Source organism: Oncorhynchus tshawytscha, linkage group LG07, assembly GCF_018296145.1.
Source record: "Oncorhynchus tshawytscha isolate Ot180627B linkage group LG07, Otsh_v2.0, whole genome shotgun sequence".
Classification (NCBI taxonomy): domain Eukaryota; kingdom Metazoa; phylum Chordata; class Actinopteri; order Salmoniformes; family Salmonidae; genus Oncorhynchus; species Oncorhynchus tshawytscha.
The window spans coordinates 66,907,106-66,931,913 of record NC_056435.1 but is presented as its reverse complement, the minus strand read 5'-3'; the positions used below and the strand labels follow the sequence as shown (position 1 = coordinate 66,931,913).

At 41.1% G+C, this 24,808-nt stretch overlaps 3 protein-coding genes across 7 annotated transcripts; 1 reads left to right on the top strand and 2 right to left on the bottom strand.

The window, feature by feature from the left end:
- Positions 1–316: 316 nt before the first annotated feature.
- On the bottom strand, positions 317–3,228 carry ccdc51 (coiled-coil domain containing 51). 3 transcript variants are annotated; one of them, XM_024414578.2, is made up of 4 exons: positions 3,086–3,228; positions 2,145–2,546; positions 1,618–1,782; positions 317–1,389 (listed from the first exon to the last, which is right to left on the bottom strand). In XM_024414578.2, exons 2-4 carry the CDS (start codon positions 2,484–2,486, stop codon positions 583–585), a joined length of 1,314 nt encoding a protein of 437 aa, XP_024270346.1. In that variant the 5' UTR covers positions 2,487–2,546; positions 3,086–3,228; the 3' UTR covers positions 317–582. The 3 variants fall into 3 exon arrangements, with proteins under 3 accessions (XP_024270346.1, XP_024270347.1, XP_042180790.1); XM_024414579.1 differs by lacking the exon at positions 3,086–3,228 and adding an exon at positions 2,743–2,886; XM_042324856.1 differs by lacking the exon at positions 3,086–3,228 and adding an exon at positions 2,773–2,877.
- A 2,663-nt stretch (positions 3,229–5,891) lies between these two features.
- Positions 5,892–7,986, top strand: LOC112246292 (translation machinery-associated protein 7-like). The gene is made up of 4 exons (XM_024414590.2): positions 5,892–6,040; positions 6,553–6,608; positions 6,772–6,859; positions 7,309–7,986. Exons 1-4 carry the CDS (start codon positions 6,025–6,027, stop codon positions 7,341–7,343), a joined length of 195 nt encoding a protein of 64 aa, XP_024270358.1. The 5' UTR covers positions 5,892–6,024; the 3' UTR covers positions 7,344–7,986.
- Positions 7,735–20,075, bottom strand: LOC112246289 (deoxyribonuclease gamma). Of its 3 annotated transcripts, XM_024428115.2 has the most exons (10): positions 19,849–19,969; positions 16,971–17,056; positions 15,152–15,240; positions 14,966–15,052; positions 14,711–14,823; positions 14,430–14,542; positions 14,072–14,229; positions 13,769–13,865; positions 13,522–13,588; positions 13,012–13,308 (listed from the first exon to the last, which is right to left on the bottom strand). In XM_024428115.2, the coding sequence occupies exons 2-10, from the start codon at positions 17,049–17,051 to the stop codon at positions 13,289–13,291; spliced, it is 825 nt and encodes a 274-aa protein (XP_024283883.2). In that variant the 5' UTR covers positions 17,052–17,056; positions 19,849–19,969; the 3' UTR covers positions 13,012–13,288. The 3 variants fall into 3 exon arrangements, with proteins under 3 accessions (XP_042180788.1, XP_024283883.2, XP_024270354.2); XM_042324854.1 differs by lacking the exons at positions 13,012–13,308; positions 15,152–15,240; positions 16,971–17,056 and adding an exon at positions 7,735–7,812 and having other exon boundaries at positions 19,849–20,075; XM_024414586.2 differs by lacking the exons at positions 15,152–15,240; positions 16,971–17,056 and having other exon boundaries at positions 19,849–20,075.
- Positions 20,076–24,808: the final 4,733 nt, after the last annotated feature.

Below are 24,808 nucleotides of genomic sequence, written 5' to 3'. Positions count from 1 at the left end.
ATGAATATGTAATAATGGTACCAAAGAGCAGCATTATCATTGGTCAGAGCAAAAAGAGTACTCTGTGATAGGTCAATATAATGTAAAGCAGGATACTTAGGATGCGCTCGATTTGTTTCACTCAGAAAGCCGGGTAGCTGATTATCAGTTGTTTTACTGAAGACGTGAGAAACAGAATTGTGCCGTGTTCTCTCACATATTGGCCATCTTTTCTTTGTGAAATACACATGACATATTACGCTCATTTTTTACAGGAATTATACATTATTTCTGCACTAATGTTTAGAACCATTTACATTAAAAAGATGACAAAATATTTGACAATGTATTACATTTTAATAGACAGTACTCTAATTCAAATATTTTACAATGTATTACATTTGCTTTTTATCTAGATAATGCAACCAAATTATTTTAGCTTCACACTCAATATATACAGTATTGATTTAACATCAGTGCATGGTTCATTTTGCCTGTAGTAAAAACATAAACAGCAATCAGAATATTAATATGTAATTATTTCATTGTAAATCAAGATGGACCCTGTAAGATTAATATCACTCTTACAGTACATAACATTAGTCAAACACCTCTAAAGAGGATATACAGCGCAGGAACAGTGACAGCAAGCGCACCGTAAGCCAGAACAGTGTTGTACATGGTAGTCTGGCTTATTGAGGCCTCAAGTCTTCTCTCCGTCTGGTCAAGACCTTGCATGACGCTCTTAGTGTCGCAAACAAACATCTGGGAATCTTGCTGACTTATAACTACTGACGGCTTTTCTTCCCTATGATAAGTCTCTATCAAGTTTTGAACAGCCAGAAGTTCTGATTCCACCTTCCCAACACTCTGTTCAAGCTGACCTAGCTGTGGCTGGATGCCTTCTAGAAGACTCTGTGCTTTCTGACTATAGAACAATATCTCTTTCAGAACTGCCTCGGAGGCACTGGGAGAAGGCTGGGGTGGAACCACGATGGGTTCCGGAACCCGAACAGCCACTGGCTTCTTCACATCCTTCTCAGCTATCACCTGAGCTGCTCTATGCTGAAGAGTAACCCTCAGAGTGTCTATAAGGCCTCTCAGCTCCTGTTGTTGAGACTTATGCATACCGGCCTGGACTTTTATAGCCTCCTGTAGACTTACAGGTCCTTTCTGAGCCTCCAGTAGTAAGGTCTTCAGCTCCTGTAGGCGTACTCTGTTGATATAGGTTGACCCCATGACCCCTATCAAAGCTCCGAGCACTGAGCCTATCACAGACCAGTTCTTTGTGCGCTCCGCCCGTGTCCGCTCTTTTTCGTGGCTCTCACGCACACCAGCTGAGAATAAGGCAAACTTCTCTCGTTCTGCACCCTCTGCATTCTCGTAGGCTGTCCGCAGGCGACGCTCCTCCTACAAAAGTGAGAATGTCTTATTTTCCTTATTAAAAATGGATACAACAACTAAAGTCGCCAATGTGAGTCTCTTCAACTCAAGCACAACAAACTGCTTTGCAGCTGACGCTGTGTGTGTGCGTCTGTGTGTGTGTATTTTCATGGGATTGGGCAATGTGACAGCAAAAATATACATTCATATTCAACAATGGATTGTACATCTGATTATGTCTCTTAACAGTATTACCTGCAGCAGCTTGTGCTCCAGTGTGGCCAGCTCAAGGTAGTGGGCCTCCTCTCGTGAGACCCGATCCAGTCGGTCCCTCACCTCCTTCAGCTTGACCTGTAGGGCCTCCAGACTGCAATGGGCCTCGCGCACCATGCCTCTGGCCACCATGAAGGCCCTCTCTGCCTAAATATACAGATGATTAGAAATTTAGGGAAAGTATATGATCTGACCGGAAAAACCTCTGAGGCCTTAGATATAGACCTTAGTTATAGGCTATGGGTCTTGAGCTGTTCAGATTACAAGTTTAGGAAACTGTGTGAGAAATAGAAACAGGAGTTTCCCTGACTACTTGACCTGAGCAGGAAGAACTCTGGGCACTAGTTATAGGTCTCCAGACAACACCTATACACAGGACCCAGAGTTTTCCCTCTTGTAAGGTCATGTGGTCAAGAAAAACTAAGCCTCAAGTGATGAAATAGCGAGATACAGTTAGAGAAAAATACCACAACCTTCAGTTTCCTGACTTGCCTTCCATACGGACTTACCTCTGTGACTTGAGACTGAGCATCTCGGACTTCATTCAGGCCGACAAACTCCTCATACCTCTCCCACCAGTAGTTAACTGTGTTTGAGGCAGTGCTCACTGACTTCTGTCCCCACTGCTTCCCCAAGTCAGTCAGATTCTGTATTGTAGCCACAGCACGCTCTTGAATAGGAACAACAGGTTTGTCTGCTCCGTCATCTTTTGAAGATGGGGGCGGTTGTTGTTGTGTGCTGTAGGCCCTGCTGAAAGACACTGTCCCTCTAACCGTGCCAGTGATGTGGAAACGGTAGAGACATGATGTTCCATGGCACCATGGTAGGAGCTGTTTACCTCTGTACCTCATTGAGAAGCCAGTCGGTTATATTCACTATGATGCTAAAGCACAAGACATTGGAGCTGCCACCTGTGTACAAAAAAATAAATAAAAATAAACAAGACAGTACAGTAGTCAAAGCCTGTTGATGTTTGAGGTATCAATTAATGTTTATCAATGTTTCGACGTAGCTGTCAAAAATGATTGAATAACTCTAGTTAATAACGTTACAGTCTAGTTCGCTAGAGTTAGATCTTCCAAAACGCCACTATCTTAGTTACTGTACTTTGTATCCCCCTGGCATTTCCTGTATCACCTCTGCTTCAAATATGCTGGGCTATCTGGAGGATAATATCTACATTTCTGCAGCACTGCAGAAGCTCGGTTGACCTCTACAATGCTGGTGTTATGGCCATTTTGGATGTCATCCATGATGCAGTGGTTTAGACACCCAATGAACTACCATAGATAGCGGCCTAGCCAGCGTAGCTACCTAGCTAGCAGCTGAGTTTTCAAACTTGCTTTAGGCAACCCAGGGCTAAATACACATCATGTTTTAATCCTGGCTATTGCTCTCTGATTTTTTTGTTTTGTTGTTGTTGTTGTACATAATAAGAATAATCACGTACCGGTTGTCTTCAAGTATGAAGCAAATTATCAGCTGGCTACAAAACGTAGGGAGTAATTTTATCATAAAATGTTTATGATCAGGCACATCACAAACATTCTGCATCCGGTTTAGAGTGGAAGTAAGGTCCTAACAGCGCGGATTAGAAACAAAGATTGTCTAATATATTGCCAAGATAGTCAAGTGACCGCTCTGACAAAGAAAATACTCGTTCTCAAATATGTAAGCAAAGATTATGGATATACTGACAAGATACACGCCTCTGCCCTAACAGTGGTATTCGTTGTCCACAAAACGTCTGTCTAGCTCCCGCCTATTCTTTCTTTGGATTAGTGGATACAACTCATTTTTGTCATATTTTTTGGAATATTTGATGAGGGTTGTTGACGTCAACAGCCAGTATTCAATGACGCTATATATTTATTTAACTAGGCAGGAAAGTCAGTTAAGAACAAATTCTAATTTACAATGACAGCCTACACCAGCCAAACCCGGACGACGCTGGGCTAATTATGCGGCGCCCAATCACAGCCGGTTGTAATACAGCTTGGAATCGAACCAGGGTGTCTGTAGTGACGCCTCTTGCACTGAGATGCAGTGCTTTAGACTGCTGCGCCACTCGGGAGCCCTATTTTATTAGTATGCATTGCAATCTCGAGACAACTCCAATATATAGTGTTTTTTCTCAAAGTTTACGGAATGTTACGTGTCCAGTCATAACAATTGAAGCATTATGAAACTTCTATTCGATCAAATAAACCTCACATAGCAAATAAGCCATTCGTTTTTTGGTTGACCAAATTCGTCACTCTCTCATTGACCTCCGTTTGAAAACCCCATGCTTGGTGAGCGAAACAAACGAAAATAGCCACCTGCTGGAGGGAGACAGATTTTCCACCGAGTTGGGCCTCTTCCTCTTCCTCTTCCTCTCTGATGTAAAGCATGCAGGAAGAGACCAGATCAGGTGGGACCATTCTAGTCAATGAGAGAGTAAATAAACATGCAAACAACAGGCCAAATAGATAGATATATAGCTAGGACACATCTTTGTATCTGTGCCATTATAGTGTCTATGACAGCATGGGCAGCGTCATTGAGGCTATCTCAATTTTAAAGCAGTCCATCTTATTTTTCTTCATTGGCAGATTGCTCCCAACTCAGGAATCACCACCCAGTTAACCCCACGTTAAAATGGTGGATGCCCTCATTGGCAATGTCCACACTATAACAGGTTATATCCATGATGACTGGCGCAGCAGTCTAAGACACTGCATCTCAGTGCAAGAGACGTCACTACAGTCCCTGGTTTGAATCCAGGCTGTATCACATCTGGCTGTGATTGAGAGTTCCATGGGGGCACACAATTGGCCGGGGTAGGCCGTCATTGTAAATAAGAATTTGTTCTTAACTGACTTGCCTAGTTAAATAAAAAATGGTATTCTATTTATCTCCATAGTAACAGTCATAACTCTGATATAAAGAGTGTGTTTGTAAATTCAATCTGGAGTGCCAGAATGTGCTCTGGGGTTCATAAATTCAGAGCATTGTCAGTTTGTAAATTCAGAGCGCTTTGCTCTCGGAGTGTTCAGAGTGCACACTGGGTGCTCTGGCCAAGGAGTAGGGTTGATGCAATCATTCTGACCTCACAATGGCAGTCAAGCACCAAAGCTAACTCGTTAGCTACTTCCAGACTCGAATGAGAGAACCTCACTGACCATTTTACTTGCCCTGGTAGAGCTGGTTAGGCAGTGTTCATGTTATCCAGAGCGTTGGTGACTGTAACTGTGCTGCTGGCAACAATTGAATTAAATGTTTTGCTGACGTTTACTGACACCGGCCATATTCAATGGTTGTTGAGCGTTTGTAAATTCATCAGTTGTTCTGCGCTCTGGCACACTCAGATGAGAGTGCTCTGAAATTGGAGTAGATAACCAGAGCGAATTTACGAACACACCGAATGTTGTTAATTTTTCTGAAATGCTATGTGACTCCACTTATATCAGTGCAATCATAACAACCTAACTAACTATCATGAAACTTCTATAAAATCAAATAAGCCTCAGGTGGCAAATTAGCAATTACTTTTTTTTAAACAAATTTGACACATTGACCTCCATACAAACATCCATACAAACATTCCTCACTTATTTTGGTGACCGGAGAAGTAGGTGACAGTCAGGTGAAATCCATATATTAGGGCCTAGTTAGTTTCTTTCAATTGACACATTTCCTTCTATGACCTGTAACTCAGTAAAAGCTTTGAAATTGTTCAATGTTGCGTTCATATTTTTGTTCAGTAGTAATATATATATATATATGTACAGTACCAGTCAAAAGTTTTAGAATACCTACTCATTCAAGGGTTTTCTTTATTTTTACTATTTTCAACATTGTAGAATACTAGTGAAGACATCAAAACTATGAAATAACACATATGGAATCTTGCAGTAACCAAAAAAGTGTTGAACAAATCAAAATATATTTTATATTTGAGATTCTTCAAAGTAGCCGCCCTTTGCCGCCCTACTACATGATTCCATATGTGTTATTTCATAGTTTTTATGTCTTCACTATTATTATAAAATGTAGAAAATAGTAAAAACAAAGAACAACACTGGAATGAGTAGTTATGTCTAAACCTTTGACTGTTACTGTTAATTGTTTTTTCGTTGTTTGTGTGGATTTTTGGTCATTATATTTCCCCGATACTGGAATTACTTTTCTTTGGTGAAGTTTTTCACCCCGTCCAGTTGATGGCGACAATACACCTTTTGCGTGTAGTTCGCCAATAAACCAGAAGAAGAAGAAGAAGCTTATTTTCGTGGACAGACTTTTGGCGGAGTAGAATTTCTCGCTTAGCCTCTTCCTCTCTGTTAGAAAGCAACTGCGGACACGCTAGCTCAGTTGTTTTATTTAGATTTTATTGAAACACTCGCAAATATGTCCGGAAGAGAAGGTGAGATTCACATTTAAATATTTGACATGCACCTCGATATTTATTTTAAGGTGAAAAGTAATAATGACGCTACTAGATGGTTAGCAACCCATGCAACGTAATGTATGTATCTAGCTAGCTGGAATAGCTGGCGAGCCTTACTACTAATTTAGGCTAGAAAGCTGAATCTTTTAAAACTGCGATGGCATTTGTATGTACCATAAATGCCCATACATTGCTGTTTGCTCAAAACATCTTACTACCTGCTCCTAGGTAATACATATATCAAAATGATTCTATATGGTCAGCTTGTGTAAAGTGTGGAACTATACCGCATGTCATGAGCAGTTTAGCTAACAAGCTTCCTTCTGAAGGCTTCTGTGTGTGACGCGCTTATGCGGTATTCATTCATTCATTCATTCATTCATTCATTCATTCATTCATTCATTCATTCATTCATTCATTCATTCATTCATTCATTCCACGATACATTGATTCATATTGATTGAATGCGATATGTTCTTGTCTCATAGGTGGTAAAAAGAAGCCATTAAAAGCTGCCAAGAAAGCGACAAAGGAGATGGATGATGTGAGTTTGTCATTGTTTGCACGATGTTATATGTAGCCTATATCGTGTAATAAACTATTCTAATGAGGGAACACTCAGTGTTTTTCTAAATGTTTGGAATTAAATAGCAGCCTAGTGTATTTCCATTGTAATCCTTATCACATTTGCTTTATGTCAAATCCAGGATGAAATGGCCTTCAAACAGAAGCAGAAAGAAGACCAGAAAGCCTTGGATGCGTTGAAGACGAAAGCAGCAGGAAAGGGACCATTAAGTAACAATCATTTATTTGTTTTTGTTGACGATCCGAATCTAATCTGGATTCTTAAGTGTTTCTGATTTACTGAACAGCCAAAAGTAATCAAAAGGTGGACTTTCAATTCGCCCCAAATCTACCCAACAACCCATACACTGATTCCACATATGCAGAGTATTAATTGACCTTGCCTTGTGTTTGTAACTGTTTTATACTGCAGCGGATAACGCCCATTAGCCCAAAGAAAAAGCATTGCAAGTCAACGCTGAGCTGAGGAGAATAGCTCTAGTGATTCTGATGTCACTAGGTGGCAGTGTTTAGCTTTCTGGATTTTCTTGCCCTGTTCAATGTACTCTGCTTGCCACAGCTCTTTTAGTAGTCCCTCTGTCTACTTAAGTTTTCTAGAAAAAGTTGAGCATATTTTGCATGGTTTTCTCCATTCTCTTGATTTTTCCTTTTTGTTTCAGCTGGTGGAGGAATCAAGAAGTCTGGAAAGAAGTGATTATACATTTGAAGACTATGTACTCATTTGTTGCTGAATCACAGCCCCCTGTCAAAATCAACTCCTGCTACCCCCTCCCCCTCATTATTTGTTTCATTTGGGTCCATTGTAGAAAGAGGAAAAACATGTAATGACCCTTTTGAATAATTTCCAATGTGTTCTTGTCAAGAAAGTTCTGAAATAAACTATTGTGACTACTGCAGTATTTTCACTCAATCTATATTGAGATTCTGTCAAGAAACACATCAGTATTAGATCATTAGCTACACTAAACACATACAGTACTAATATGACAAGTATTGTGGTAAGTTCAATGTAACTTTTCCCAAGGTTGACCATCTGCATCTTCAGAACCAGTATCACTAAATTCAGCTTCTCTGGTTGGATAAGGCTTCTTCTCCATCACCTCTTCACTCACTTCCTCCGTCCTCCTGTCCATGTACAGGGTTCTATGTCCCAGTCGCAGAGCCTGAAAATGAGTGATACTTATCTGCATTTTTCTGCATCGTTTTTTGTTGTTGTCTGTGGAGTGATATTTGTAAAGATGTTGCTGTTTTGTTCTGTGTTTAATACCCCGTTTTGACAATTTTCTTTTAAGAGGAAAGTTTGGGAGATTCAGAATAAAGATCAATGATGCTGCTTACTCTGTTCTGTTTGTGTTTTCCTTTTCAGCTCTACCTCCACAGGGTAATGGTCGCTCACCTTCAGGGCCTAATACAGCAGAGTAGTTAGATGTTGAGACATGAGCCAGACGGCTCAACTTTGACATGTACTGTATTTCTATAGACGGGTTGTCAAAATGTAGACTACTAACATGTTCATTTCATCTAGTGCATTGGAATGTATTCAGAGCCCTTGATTTGTTTCCCCACATTTTGTTACGTTAAATTTACCCTAAACTTGATCACGTTTTGCCTCTAACCCATAATGATGAAGCAAAAACTGATTTGGACTTTTTTTTTAGCAAGTGTGTTACAAATAAACACCTTATTTACATAAGTATTCAGACCATTTATGAGACTTGAAATTGAGTTCCGGTGCATCCTGGTTGCATTGATCACCCTTGATGTTTCTACAACTTGATTGACCTGTGGTAAATTCAATTGATTGGACATGATTTGGAAAGGCACACACCTGTCTATATAAGGTCCCACATTTGATGGTGCATGTCAGAAACCAAGCCATTAGGTTGAAGGAATTGTCTGTATAGCGCCGATACAGGATTGTTTAGTGGCACAGATCTGGGGAAGGATACCCCAAAAATTCTGCAGCATTTAAGGTCTCCAAGAACACAGTGGCCTCCATTCTTAAATGGAAAAGAAGTTTGGAACCACTAAGACTTTTCCAAGAGCTGGCAAACTGGGCAATCGGTGGAGATGGGCCTTGGTCAGGGAGGTGACCAAGAACCCGATGGTCACTCTGACAGAGCTCTAGAGTTCCTCTGTGAAGATGGGAGAACCTTCCAGAAGGGCAACCATCTCTGCAGCACTCCACCAATCAGACCTTTATGGTAGAGTGGCCAGATGGAAGCCACTCCTCAGTAAAAGGCACATGACAGCCCGCTTGGAGTTTGCCAAAAGGCACCTAAAGAACTCTCAGACCATGAGAAAAAAGATTCTCTGGTCGGATGAACCCAATAACTCTTTGTCCTGAATGCCAAGCATCACGTCTGGAGGAAACCTGGCACCATCCCCACGGTGAAGCATGGTGGTGGTAGCATCATGCTGTGGGGAGGATTTTCAGTGGCAGGGACTGGGAGATTAGTCAAGATTGAGGAAAAGATGAACAGAGAAAAGTACAGAGAGATCCTTGATGAAAGCCTGCTTTCCTTACAGTTACTGGCCCAACACTCTTAATCACTACGCTACCTTCCACTTAGCTGTATAGATATTTTCAAAACAGGTCACATGGTTTTAAAGAAATTCCGGCAAAAAATGCATGGCCCTAGGGAGAATGAAAACTGTCAAACAGCAGCAACCTTGTACTTGTTCATATGTATTATATTAAACCTAGACTAACATGGGGTTTCTTTTCGTCAGGGAGCCTTGCATTCTCTGCTTTAAAATGTCTCAACACTGGTAAGGGGAAACCGGAGAGCTATAATTAAGATCCATCCAAATGCAATTTGATTTAGCAAATAACAAAGATGTGGACTCGAGTCACATTACTTGGACTGGAGTACTACTCTAGTCACAAATTGTTGTACTTGAGACATGACTTGCAAAAATAAAAAACACTTGACACTCAACTTCGATTTGAGCATCTATGACTCGTGACTCAACTTGGTCTGGAGCTGTATGCCTTCCCTCCGTGGCGTCATCCCTCTAAGGCCTTTCTGTTCGCCTGCTAGCCCCGTGCCGCTAGCTGCCTGAAGCCACGCACTGGGCATGTATAATCACCTGGCTACGCATGCCTTTCCCTAACGTCACCATGCCGTGTCGATTGCTGTTCTGGTTTGTAACTATTCTTTTATTTCACTGTAGAGCCTCTAGCACTGCTCGACAAGCCTTGGCTAACAATTTAGTTCCACCTCCCACACACGCAGTGACATCACCTGGTTTAAATGCTATTTCTAGAGACAATATCTCTTTCATTATGACTATATGCACAGGTTTACCCCCACTGTATTCACATCCTACTATACCTTTGTCTGTACATTATGCCTTGAATATATTCTACCGTGCCCAGAAATCTGCTCCTTTTACTCTGTTCTGAACGTACTAGGCGTCCAGTTCTGTTAGCCTTTAGCCGTACCCTTATCCTACTCCTCCTCTGTTCCTTTGGTGATGTAGAGATTAATCCAGGCCCTGCAGTGTCTACGTCCACTCCCATCCCCCAGGCTCTCTCATTTGTTGACTACTGCAACCGCAAAAGCCTTGGTTTTATGCATGATAACATTAGAAGCCTCCTCCCTAAGTTTGTTTTATTCACTGCCCTAGCACACTCCACCAATCCGGATGTCCTAGCCATGTCTGAATCCTGGCTTAGGAAGGCCACCAAAAACCTTGAAATTTCCATTCCTAACTATAACATTTACCGACAAGATAGAACTACCAAAGGGGGCGGTGTTGCAATTTACTGCAAAGATAACCTGCAGAGTTATGTCTTACTATCCAGGTCTGTACCCAAACAATTTGAGCTTCTACTTCTAAAAATGAACCTTTCCAGAAACAAGTCTCTCAGCGTTGCCGCTTGCTATAGACCCCCCCCCCCTCTGCCCCCAGCTGTGCCCTGGACACCATATGTGATTTTATTGCCCCCCATCTATCTTCTGAGCTCGTGCTGCTAGGTGACCTAAACTGTGACATGCTTAACACCCCGGCCATCCTACAATCTAAGCTTGATGCCCTCAATCTCACACAACTTATCAATGAACCTACCAGATATAACCCCATATCTGTAAACATGGGCACCCTCATAGATATCATCCTAACTAACTCACCCTCCAAATACACCTCTGCTGTTTTCAACCAAGATCTCAGCAATCACTGCCTCATTTCCTGCATCCGTAATGGGTCTGCGAGCAAACGACCACTCCTCATCACTGTCAAACGCTCCCTAAAACACTTCTGCGAGCAGGCCTTTCTAATTGACCTGGCCGGGGTATTCTGGAATGACATTGACTTCATCCCGACAGTTGAGGATGCCTGGTTATTCTTTAAAAGTGCCTTCCTCACCATCTTAAATAGGCATGCCCCATTCAAAAAATGTAGAACCAGGAACAGATATAGCCCTTGGCTCTCCCCAGACCTGACTGCCCTTAACCAGCGCAAAAACATCCTGTGGCGTTCTGCATTAGCATTGAATAGCCCCCGTGATATGCAACTTTTCAGGGAAGTTAAGAACCAATATACACAGGCAGTTAGGAAAGCTAAGGCTAGCTTTTTTAAACAGAAATTTGTATCCTGCAGTACAAACTCAAAAAAGTTCTGGGACACTAAAGTCCATGGAGAATAAGAGCACCTCATCCCAGCTACCCACTGCTCTGAGGCTAGGAAACACTGTTACAACCGATAAATCCACTATAATTGAGAATTTCAATACGGCTTTCTCTACGGCTGGCCATGCTTTCCACCTGGCTACACTTAACTCGGTCAACTGCCCGGCACCCTCCACAGCAACCCGCCAAAGCCCCCACCATTTCTCCTTCACCCATATCCAGAAAGCTGATGTTCTGAAAGAGCTGCAAAATCTGGACCCCTACAAATCAGCCGGGCTAGACAATCTGGACCCTCTCTTTCTAAAATTATCTGCTGAAATTGTTGCAACCCCTATTACTAGCCTGTTCAACCTCTCTTTCGTATCGTCTGAGATTCCTAAAGATTGGAAAGCTGCCGCGGTCATCCCCCTCTTCAAAGGGTGAGACACTCTAGACCCAAACTGCTACAGACCTATATCTATCCTACCCTGCATCTCTAAGGTCTTCGAAAGCCAAGTTAACAAACAGATTACTGACCATTTTGAATCACATCGTACCTTCTCCGCTATGCAATCTGGTTTCCGAGCTGGTCATGGGTGCACCTCAGCTACGCTCAAGGTCCTTAACGATATCATAACCGCCATCGATAAGAGACATTACTGTGCAGCCGTATTCATCGACCTGGCCAAGGCTTGTTACTCTGTCAATCACAACATTCTTATCGGCAGACTCAACAGCCTTGGTTTCTCAAACGATTGCCTCGCCTGGTTCACCAACTTCTTCTCTGATAGAGCTCAGTGTGTCAAATCAGAGGGCCTGTTGTCCGGACATCTGGTAGTCTCTATGGGGGTGCCACAGGGCTCAATTCTCTGTATACATTAATGATGTCGCTCTTGCTGCTGGTGATTCTCTAATCCACCTCTACGCAGATGACACCATTCTGTATACTTCTGGCCCTTCTTTGGACACTGTGTTAACTAACCTCCAGACTAGCTTCAATGCCATACAACTCTCCTTCCGTGGCCTCCAACTGCTCTTAAACGCAAATAAAACTAAATGCATGCTATTCAACTGATCATTGCCCGCACCTGCCCAGCCCATCCAGCATCATTACTCTGGACGGCTCTGACTTAGAATACGTGGATAACTACAAATACCTAGGTGTCTGGTTAGACTGTAAACTCTCCTTCCAGACTCACGTTAAGCATCTCCAATCAAAAATTAAACCTAGAATCGGGCTTCCTATTTCGCAACAAAGCTTCCTTCACTCATGCTGCCAAACATACCCTCGTAAAACTGACCATCCTACCGATCCTTGACTTCGGCGATGTCATCTATAAAATAGCCTCCAACACTACTCAGCAAACTGGATAGTTGTGATGTCTTCACTATTATTCTACAACGTAGAAAATAGTAATAATTAAGAAAAACCCTGGAATTAGTAGGTGTGTCCAAACTTTTGACTGGTACAGTATTTAGCATGGTTTTATTAATGTCTAGATTTTCACTTTTTTCAGCTGGTGGAACAATCAAGAAGTCTAGAAAGAAGAGATTTGGCATTTGAAGACCATGCACTCATATGTTGCTGAATCACAGCCCCCTGTGAAATCCAGCCCCCCTCCGTCTCTCTCCCTCAGTTTTTTTCTTTCATTTCGATCAATTGTAAAAAGAGGAAAAACATGAAATGACCTTTTTGAATTATAATTTCCAATGTGGTCTTGTATATAATAAAGTATTGTAACTACTGCAGGATTTTCACTCCATCTTTATTTGAGATTCTGTCAAGATACAAATCAGTATTAGATCAGTAGCTACACTAGACATACAAACATGATATACAGTATTAATATGACTAGTATTGTGGTAAGATTTAATCACAGATCAACGTAAGTGTTCCTAAGCTTGACCATCCGAATCTTCAGCACCAGTATCTCTAAATTCAGCTTCTCTGGTTGGATAAGGCTTCTTCTCCATCTCCATCACCTCTTCACTCACTTCCTCCATCCTCCTATCCATGTACAGGGTTCTATTTCCCAGTCGCAGAGCCTGAAAATCAGATTTCTTTTGTTATATCTACAATTATTTTTCTGTGTCAGGTGATATGTGCATCTGTGTATGGATTGATATTTGAATGTCTGTGTGGAATGATTTGTTTGTAAAGATGATGCTGTTTAGTTTTTTTGTCTTTACACCGTTTTGACAATTTTTTGAAGAGGAAAGTTTGGGAGATTCAGAATAAAGATCAATGATGCTGCTTACTCTGTTCTGTTGGTGTTTTCCTTTTCAGCTCTACCTCCACAGGGTAATGGTCGCTCACCTTCAGGGCCTAATACAGCAGAGTAGTTAGAGGTTGAGACATGAGCCAGACGGCTCAACTTTGACATGTACTGTATTTCTAGGACAGGTTGTCACAATGTAGGCTACTAACATGTTCATTTCATCTACTTATAATATTGTAATCAAACCATCTACCAGGATGGAATTAGTCTGTAACCTGCATACTTACATCTTCTTCAGAAAGCCCGTATTCAATCTGGAAGTTGAATGGTTTGGCAGAGTTTGGCACGACGGCGTCAAGCATGTCATCCCCATAGATCACAATCCTAGATGTTGATCAGAAAAGGAAGTCAGCAGTCATTCCATATTACACACAAGTACACTAGTTTTATAATAGTTCTTATGACGGGTATTATGACATTTTAACCACCTTTAAACAATACCAAAGAAATGTCAAATGAACTCCATAGGTGATCATCTGTTTCATACATGAGGTGTTCATTAATTAATTTCACAAATCACAGTGCGCCACCTGTCATAAGTGTTATCGTTGCCTGTGTTTGCTGTGGTATCCACATCATCTTCAATCAGCCAGTGGAAATTTTTGTCACTGCGGATACGGATGGCTTTCATGCCCTTTTTAGAAAGGTAGGAACCGTCTGCATTGAAGTCACCTAGGATCATAACGTTCTGGTACAGAGAGAAACATTCAACAACAAAGTTACGTTTCATCCAGAATAAGGAAACTGTTTTTAGTTATCTTGAAATCACCATGTGGCTGGTTTTGTATTTTACTTGTCAAAGGCTCATATATGGTTTTTGGTGACAAGTGCACTTTCTAAACCCAAGGGAGGTGTTAAGCTCTGTCAATGGCTTATTTCAGAACTTACATCAGTCTTCCATTTCTTTGTCACTTCCAGGAAGACATCATAAAGCTCATCCAGCTCCTTCATTGAATCGTCAGGCTTGGTGTGCACTGGGATCAGTACCAAGTCCTCCAGCACTGAGAAACACAGGAAGAGATGAGAAATATATATTACAGCTGTTTATGATTGGGCTGTCATTCTCTGCTGCAATATCCAGCTGTCTGTCTGTCACGTTCATATTATTTGCTAAATTAAATGCCATATGGCTGGATCATGCTTAATTCTAGCACTCCTGTGCCCCTTACCAGTGTTGAGACATTTGAAGCGGAGAATGTAAGGCTCCCTGGCAAAGGCGTCCACATCTCCAACCTGGTTGTCCTCATATTGCCAGGAACCAACCAAGTCCACCAAATCATCCCTTTCAGAACAAACAGTGCAACATATTTAACAGCATTATTCCTGCATTAAAAACATGTTTTTATCAGATCACAATGTGAAAAAATTAACAGCATCAGATAGAGGTTTATGAGGGTAAAGTTGACGGTGGGTTTGAATTGTACCTGTACAGAAACATAAACTGCTCCTTGTATCTGTCTCTTCCCAGACGAGAGCTGATTTGCAGAGTGTAGTGTTGCTTCTTATTGGCCCTGTAATGACACACCTGTAATGAGTGATACTTATCATGTAAGGCCAGGAGTTTCCCCAGTTGTATATTTTATAGCGTCACATGAGGGAAATCACTTGACTTATTTAATTCCTCCAGGAACGTTTTCACTGAAGTTTCTCTCTTATCCACCACCTCCAGAATCAGTATGATGTCATAGCGAGACACAATCTGATAGGACGAAAGGAAGGAAAAGGAGAAAAAGTTCATTAGTTTATCTGTTTATATGTAGGATAACATCCTTGTTTTAGGATAGTTTGCCAAATGTTTATCTGATCACAAATACAATCATATACAGTTGAAGTTGGAAGTTTACATACACCTTAGCCAAATACATTTAACTCTGTTTTTCACAATTCCTGACATTTAATCCGAGTAAAATTCCCTGTCTAAGGTCAGTTTAGATCACCACTTTATTTTAAGAATGTGAAATGTCAGAATAGTAGTTGAGAGAATGATTTATTTCAACTTTTATTTCTTTCATCACATTCCCAGCGGGTCCAGAAGTTTACATACACACAATTAGTATTTGGTAGCATTGCCTTTATATTGTTTAACTTGCGTCAATTGTTTTGGGTAGCCTTCCACAGGATTCCCACAATAAGTTGGGTGAATTTTGTCCCATTCCTCCTGACAGAGCTGGTGTAACTGAGTCAGGTTTGTAGGCCTCCTTGCTCGCACACGCTTTCTCAGTTCTGCCCACAAATTTGCTATAGGATTGAGGTCAGGGCTTTGTTGTCCGTAAGCCATTTTGCCACAACTTTGGAAGTATGCTTGGGGTCATTGTCCATTTGGAAGTCCCATTTGCACCTAAGCTTTAACTTCCTGACTGATGTCTTGAGATGTTGCTTCAATATATCCACATAATTTTCCTTCCTCATGATGCCATCTATTTTGTGAAGTGCACCAGTCCCTCCTGCATCAAAGCACAGCAACATGATGCTGCCACCACCATGCTTCACGGTTGGGGTGGTGTTCTTCGGCTTGCAAGCCTCCCCTTTTCGACAAAAAGGGGATGGTCATTATGGCCAAACAGATCTATTTTTGTTTCATCAGACCAGAGGACATTTCTCCAAAAAGTACGATCTTTGTCACCATGTGCAGTTGCAAACCGTAGTCTGGCTTTTTTTATGGCGGCTTTGGGGCAGTGGCTTCTTTCTTGCTGAGTGACCTTTCAGGTTATGTCGATATAGGACTCATTTTACTGTGGATATAGATACTTTTGTACCTGTTTCCTCCAGCATCTTCACAAGGTCCTTTGCTGTTGTTCTGGGATTGATTTGCACTTTTCGCACCAAAGTACCTTCATCTCTAGGAGACAGAACGCGTCTCCTTCCTGAGCGGTATGATGGCTGCGTGGTCCCATGGTGGTTATACATGCATACTATTGTTTGTACAGATGAATGTGGTACCTTCAGGTGTTTGGAAATTGCTCCCAAGGATGAACCAGACTTGTTGTGGAGTTCTACAATTTGTTTCTGAGGTCTTAACTGATTTCTTTTGATTTTCCCATGATGTCAAGCAAAGAGGCACTGAGTTTGAAGGTAAGGCCTTGAAATACATCCACAGGTACACCTCCAATCGACTCAAATGATGTCAATTAGCCAATCAGAAGCTTCTAAAGCTATGACATCATTTTTGGACATTTTCCAAGCTGTTTAAAGGCACAGTCAACTTAGTGTATGTAAACTTCTGACCCACTGGAATTGTGATACATGGAATTATAAGTGAAATAATCTGTCTGTAGACAATTGTTGGAACAATTACTTGTGTCTTGCACAGAGTAGATGTCCTAACCGACTTCAACCACTCAACAATACATTTGTTGAGTGGTTGAAAAATGAGTTTTAATGACTCCAACCTAAGTGTATGTAAACTTCCGACTTCAACTGTAACTGTACCTTCACAAGGGTAGCAAGGGTGTTTGGGTTTGATAGCTTACGCCTCCCAAATTTCTGGATGTTGAAAGATGCAACCTTCATGACTGCTGCTTGAAAAAGAGAAAAATAAAATCCAATCCATGTAAAACTATAATGAACTGCTAGTTGATCACACAAGCAACAATTACAGAGAAAGGATGTAATTACCTAAACCAAAACAAGTTTAATAGTCTACACGTGTTAATTGCCCTCTGTGTGGGTTTTTATGATAATGCACAATAGCAATGGGAAACGTCTGCTTCCAGCTCACACTCTCATACACATAGATCCCCTGAATGCAGGTCACTTTCCAGACCACTTTCCAGCCCACTTTCCAGCTCACACTCTCATACACATAGATCCCCTGAACGCCTGAACGCAGCTCACTTTCCAGCCCACTTTCCAGCCCACTTTCCAGCTCACACTCTCATACACATAGATCCCCTGAACACAGCTCACTCTCCAGCCCACTTTCCAGCTCACACTCTCATACACATAGATCCCCTGAACGCAGCTCACTTTCCAGATTCCAATCACCTGAATTATGATCACCTGATCACACACCTGTGGGTCATTTACACACACTATTTAGTTCAGTTCATTGCACCCCATCATTGTGAGGTATTGTTTGTTTTGATACACATTCTAGTCGGAGCTCTGTTTATTTCCATATTAGTCCTCCCGTGTATCATAGTTTTTGGCCATCCTCACTAACGATGCCTTTTTGCCTATTCCCTGCCTGTACTTTTGCCTATCAGATTTCCTGTTGTCAACCTCTAAACTGATCTCCCGGACTACGTTATTAGCCTTTTCCCTGCCTGTACTGTGACCTTTTTGGAGTCCCTGTGTGACCTTCTGCCTGCCCCTGCCCCTGGACACAGCTACCTGCTTCTTCCTGTGGTCTTTTACCAATAAACACCTGCTGCGCCCTGCGCTTGAAACCAGCACTCTGTCTCCCATCATATTCATTACACAATGTCTCATAAATGGCTCAACGCAAGGAAAACATGCTTCAGGACATACATTAGGATATACTCAGTACATCTGGCTACATTCTTGTTAAAATTCCTGATGCAAAGGTAGTGTTTCTATTGGCATGGCCACATGATGAAACTACTTTAGTGAAAGGGTTGGAAAGCATGTCTCTGAGTACACTTATTTAGAACCTTTAAGAAAAGGTTCTTCTGCATGACCCTGTAGAACCCTTTATGGTTCCAGAAGCTTTTCACCCAACAAAGAACTCTTTTAGAGCCATTAATTCTGTAGAGAAGGTCCCTGTAAATAGAACTCTTTCTAAGAGTGCAGTCATCCACCTTGTTCTGTGGCCCTGTGAGATCTATAACAACCCTCCATTATTTTCAATGGCAGAAGATCGCCTCATGGTGTGAAAAAAAAACATGACTATTACAGCGCAACACATGAATCTGCTAGAGATCATAATAGTAGTTTACAAACTATGTAATATGACGGTCATTACATTGTACATTGAATACTGAAAATCTAATTTGGACCGGAGTCTCCTTCAAAAAATTATTTATTTATATCAAGGGATTAAGCTAAAATATCCCTTCATTGTGTTAGATTAAAGGTCAAGAGTAATTGTCATATCAACGGTCTCTCACGGGTTGGATGGAGGTAAAACCAGTTGATCAAGGTAGGATGGAGCTGGATAAACTGTAGCTGAGACATTCAAATTCAAATGCTCCAAGATTAGTTGATCTGCTGACAACAGAATGGAGGGCAATTTCCCTATGGAACACGTTGCAACATCACAGCTCCACAGTCTGTGGTTGCAACTCTAATACAGTAATACAACTGTGAGCCAGCAGTTGTACCATTATTTAAATGTATTCTTTACTTAACCAGGAAGTGCTGTTAGATGAGAATGTATTTTTGAGGGAGACCTGGGAAAAGCAGCATTTCCGTACAGTACTTTCAACAAAGTCTAAAGAGGTATAGGCTTAGTCCCTCCAGATGTGTAGTTCCTCACCCGATGTGAAATTCCTAGTTGTGTGGAATTCCACCAAGCAGGACAGATAAAAAAGTACATGAAGTCACTTTAGTCCTACAGGGACTCAGCATATGGACTAGGAGCAGGTTACTGTAGCAACAGCGTGTGACTGATTCTAACTTCTCTTTGTTGTGCAATAAACAGGGTTTCTTCTCACAGAACAGTAGTTCTGGATGACTGGCTGGAACAGAATTATGAATTCAATGTCATGTAGGTAGCATGCAAAAACAATCCAGCATATTTCAGGCAAATGAAACCACTAGAGTTGTAAAAGGATGTAACATGATCTCTGTTGACAAGCTCCAACATGCTCAGACATTACCTGTGGTATATTGTGTGGGAAGGGGCTTACAATAATGTTCTGTCTGCTTTCTTTCACTGACAAACTTGCAAAAACAAAGGATATATTTGACCATCAGTTCAAATACTTCCAAATCCTAATAGCACCATAATAACAGAAGGCTTAGAACAGTGTTTCCCAACTCCAGTCCTCCAGTTCCCCCGACAGTAAGCATTTATATTGTAGACCTGGACAAGATCCCATGATTCAACTTGTTAATTAATCATCATGTTCTCAATTAATTAAATCAGCTTTGTTTGTCCTGGGCTACAACAACAAGGTGTGCTGTTGGTGGTACTGGAAGACTGGAGTTGGTGAACACCTGCTTAGAGAGGGTTATATCTCTGTAGAATTGGCTACATTTCCAATATATCACAATTCCTCTAGTCTTTTATTGCAACGCAAAACAAGAATCAAGAAAATCATTGAAAACATTCCAAGTATTTCAAATATTTTGTGCAAATGAAGGAATACCTGATATATGTAAATTCCAGCTTGACTTCACTTACCTGAAGGGATGATATGCTCTATGATGTTGTGGCGCAGTATCTTGTTTAGCAATGAACAACTGTAACTTTCTGGGGCTTGGCCTTCTTATAGAGATCACCTGATTGGCTGAAACTGTTTGGTTGGGAGGACCTATAGACTGGCCCCAGCAGAACCAGCCAGTACAGGATAAACATAACACCAACACACCAGTCCTCTTTGCACACCACAACATTCCTGCCCACACACTTATCTCTGAGATCCCCCACAACAACATCTGGAAGTGGCTTAGCTTTCTATTGGAGGATACAGAAGTATTTTAAACCGGGTAGTTCGAGCCCTGGATGCTGATAGGCTGAGACAATATACCGCAGGTATTACACAAAAACACTTGTTTACTGTTCTATTTATGTTTTTGACCTGTTTATAATAGCAATAAGGCACCTCAGAGGTTTGTGGATTATCATATCAAATTCAAATCTAATTGTATTTGTCGCATTCTTCGTAGACAACAGGTGTAGACAAACAGTGAAATGCAGAGTTAAAGAGTTAAAGATGAAATAGAAATAGTGACACAATGAATAATGATTAAAAATAACATGGCTATAGATAGGGAGTAGATAATAACATGGCTATATATAGGGAGTAGATAATAACATGGCTATATATAGGGAGTAGATAATAACATGGCTATATATAGGGAGTAGAACATAACATGGCTATATATAGGGAGTAGAACATAACATGGCTATATATAGGGAGTAGATAATAACATGGCTATATATAGGGAGTAGATAATAACATGGCTATATATAGGGAGTAGATAATAACATGGCTATATATAGGGAGTAGATAATAACATGGCTATATATAGGGAGTAGATAATAACATGGCTATAGATAGGGAGTAGATAATAACATGGCTATATATAGGGAGTAGATAATAACATGGCTATATATAGGGAGTAGATAATAACATGGCTATATATAGGGAGTAGAACATAACATGGCTATATATAGGGAGTAGAACATAACATGGCTATATATAGGGAGTAGATAATAACATGGCTATATATAGGGAGTAGATAATAACATGGCTATATATAGGGAATAGATAATAACATGGCTATATATAGGGAGTAGATAATAACATGGCTATATATAGGGAGTAGATAATAACATGGCTATATATAGGGAGTAGATAATAACATGGCTATATATAGGGAGTAGAACATAACATGGCTATATATAGGGAGTAGATAATAACATGGCTATATATAGGGAGTAGATAATAACATGGCTATATATAGGGAGTAGATAATAACATGGCTATATATAGGGAGTAGAACATAACATGTACCAGTATCAAGTTGCAACTGTTCTGCCTTATTATTATTCAACCATGCTGGTCATTTATGAACATTTGAACATCTTGGCCATGTTCTGTTATAATCTCCACCCGGCACAGCCAGAAGAGGACTGGCCACCCCACATAGCCTGGTTCCTCTCTAGGTTTCTTCCTAGGTTTTGACCTTTCTAGGGAGTTTTTCCTAGCCACCGTGCTTCTACACCTGCATTGCTTGCTGTTTGGGGTTTTAGGCTGGGTTTCTGTACAGCACTTTGAGATATCAGCTGATGTACGAAGGGCTATATAAATACATTTGATTTGATTTGTGCAGGGGTACAAAGTGCAGGGGTACAAAGTAATTGAGGTAGATACAGTACTAGTCAAAAGTTTGGACACACTTACTCATTCAAGGGTTTTTCTTTATTTTTCTTTATTTTACATATTTTCTAATAATAATAATAATAATAATAGAGACCAAAAAAGTGCTGAACAAATCAAAATATATTTTGTATTTGAGATTCTTCAATGTAGCCACCCTTTTCCTTGATGACACAACCTTGGCATTCTCTCAACCAGCTTCATGAGGTAGTCACCTTGAATGCATTTAAATTAACAGGTGTGCCTTGTTAAAAGTTAATTGTGGAATTTCTTTCCTTCTTAATGCGTTTGAAACAATCAGTTGTGTTGTGACAAGGTAGGGGTGGTATACAGAAGATAGCCCTATTTGGTAAAAGACCAAGTCCATATTATGGACCAAAAGCACTCACAAACTTCTACAGATGCACAATCGAGAGCATCCTGTCGGGCTGTATCACCGCCTGGTACGGCAACTGCTCCGCCCACAACTGTAAGGCTCTCCAGAGGGTAGTGAGGTCTGCACAACGTATCACTGGGGGCAAAATACCTGCCCTCCAGGACACCTACACCACCCGATGTTACAGGAAGGCCATAAAGATCATCAAGGACATCAACCACCCGAGCCACTGCCTGTTCACCCCGCTATCATCCAGAAGGCGAGGTCAGTACAGGTGCATCAAAGCTGGGACCGAGAGACTGAAAAACAGCTTCTATCTCAAGGCCATCAGACTGTTAAACAGCCACCACTAACATTGAGTGGCTGCTGTCAACACACTGACACTGACACTGACTCAACTCCAGCCACTTTAATAATGGGAATTGATGGGAAATGATGTAAATATATCACTAGCCACTTTAAACAATGCTACCTTATATAATGTTACTTACCCTACATTATTCATCTCACATGCATACGTATATACTGTACTCTATATCATTGACTGCATCCTTATGTAATACATGTATCACTAGCCACTTTAACTATGCCACTTTGTTTACATACTCATCTCATATGTATATACTGTACTTGATACCATCTACTGTATCTTGCCTATGCTGCTCTGTACCATCACTCATTCATATATCCTTATGTACATATTCTTTATCCCCTTACACTGTGTATAAGACAGTAGTTTTGGAATTGTTAGTTAGATTACTTGTTGGTTATTTCTGCATTGTCGGAACTAGAAGCACAAGCATTTCGCTACACTCTCATTAACATCTGCTAACCATGTGTATGTGACAAATAAAATTTGATTTGATTTGATTTGATAGAACAGCTGAAATAAGCAAAGAGAAACAACAGTCCATCATTACTTTAAGACATGAAGGTCAGTCAATCCAGAAAATGTCAAGAACTTTGAATGTTTCTTCAAGTGCAGTCACAAAAACCATAAGTTCATTAGAGTCACCAGCTTCAAAAATGGCAGCCCAAATAAATGCTTCACAGAGTTCAAGTAACAGACACATCTCAACATTAACTGTTCCAATTGGAGACTGTGTGAATCAGGCCTTCATGGTCAAATTGCTGCAAAGAAACCACTAAAGGACACCAATAATAAGAAGACACTTGCTTGGGCCAAGAAACACGAGTAATGGACATTAGACCGGTGGAAATCTGTCCTTTGGTCTGACGAGTCCAAATTTGAGATAGGTGAACAGATGATCTCTGAATATGTTGTTCCCACCGTGAAGCATGGAGGAGGAGGTGTGATGGTGTGGGGTTGCTTTGCTGTGGACACTGTCTGTGATTTATTTAGAATTCAAGGCACACTTAACCAGAATGGCTACCACAGCATTCTGCAGCGATACGCGATCCCATCTGTTTTGCGTTCAGTCGGACTATCATTTGTTTTTCAACAGGACAATGACCCAAAACACACCTCCAGGCTGTGTCAGGGCATTTGACCAAGGAGGGTGATGGAGTGCTACATCAGATGACCTGGCCTCCACAATCACCTGACTTCAACCCAGTTGAGATGGTTTGGGATGAGTTGGACCTCAGAGTGAAGGAAAAGCAGCCAGCAAGTGCTCAGCATATGTGGGAACTCCTTCAAGACCGTTGGAAAAGCATGAAGCTGGTTGAAGCTGGTCTGCAAAGCTGTCAACAAGGCAAAGGGTGGCTACTTTGTAGAATCTAAAATATATTTTGATTTGTTAAGCACTTTTTTGCTTACTACATGATTACATATGTGTTATTTTTGATGTCTTCGCTATTATTCTGCAATATAGGAAATAGTAAAAATAAAGAAAAACCCTTGAATGAGTAGGTGTGTCCAAACTTTTGACTGGTACTGTATATGCAGAGCAAGCGAACTAAAGACAGGTGCATGTTTTGTGGAACAACACACGCAAGAGCCTGGCTCGTGTCCTGCAGTGAGCCAAGTTATAACGTTTCTGCAGGCCGGGCTCAGGATCAGGGGTCAGCAAATAGGGCTGGCAGGGGTACCCTCTGTCACCAAGCAGGTAACCATCAAACTCTCCTATGATAATACGAGGTGTCACAGGCCGGCTCATAGCCTGTGGCAAAAATGAGGGGACACGAACAACAGGTATCGGCCAATCAAATAGGTTCTTTATTATAAACCAAAACTATTAACCTTAAACAAAGAAAAGGGAATGAGGTGTGAAAGTATCATGATGTAGGGTGTATGTAAAGTGCAGGGATGCGTGAATCTATGTGTGTGAAGGATTAGTGAAGCCGTTTAAATACCCTGAGCCCAGGTGACTCCAATCACTAACGACCCTCCTCAACCTGCAGGAGGAACCAGCCCTGCACTGCAGAGGAGGGGCCGTGACAGAGGATACAGTTTAAATGTTCAGTTGCAATATGAGGAAACAAAATATTGATTAAAATAGGATATAGCTATATATACTGTAAAAACTCACCACGAGCAAATCTAGCGCTCAGTGGACACTCACCATCGCTCAGCGTCACCGATGTTAAATAGAAAACTCCCGTTGGCAAAAAAAACAAAAATAAAGTGCAACACAAAGAATTTGTTCACGAACTCAGTGCATGTCCACGATGTGTCATATGAACGATATGAGGGCTGAGAATATTGTTCAGATGAATGATCGATTGTGCAGGGAAAAAAAACATAAACGCTCAAACTGATAATCATCAGGGAATGAGAAAACATCCAAGCGGGGTCTGATCACCCTCTCTATTTCTGCTGAGTATTTGTGCTTCAATATCAACTGGCTCTTCAAGAAAAGGACACGTCTGACAAAAGGACACGTCTGACACGTTCTTCAACCTGCAGGCTTCAGCTAAAG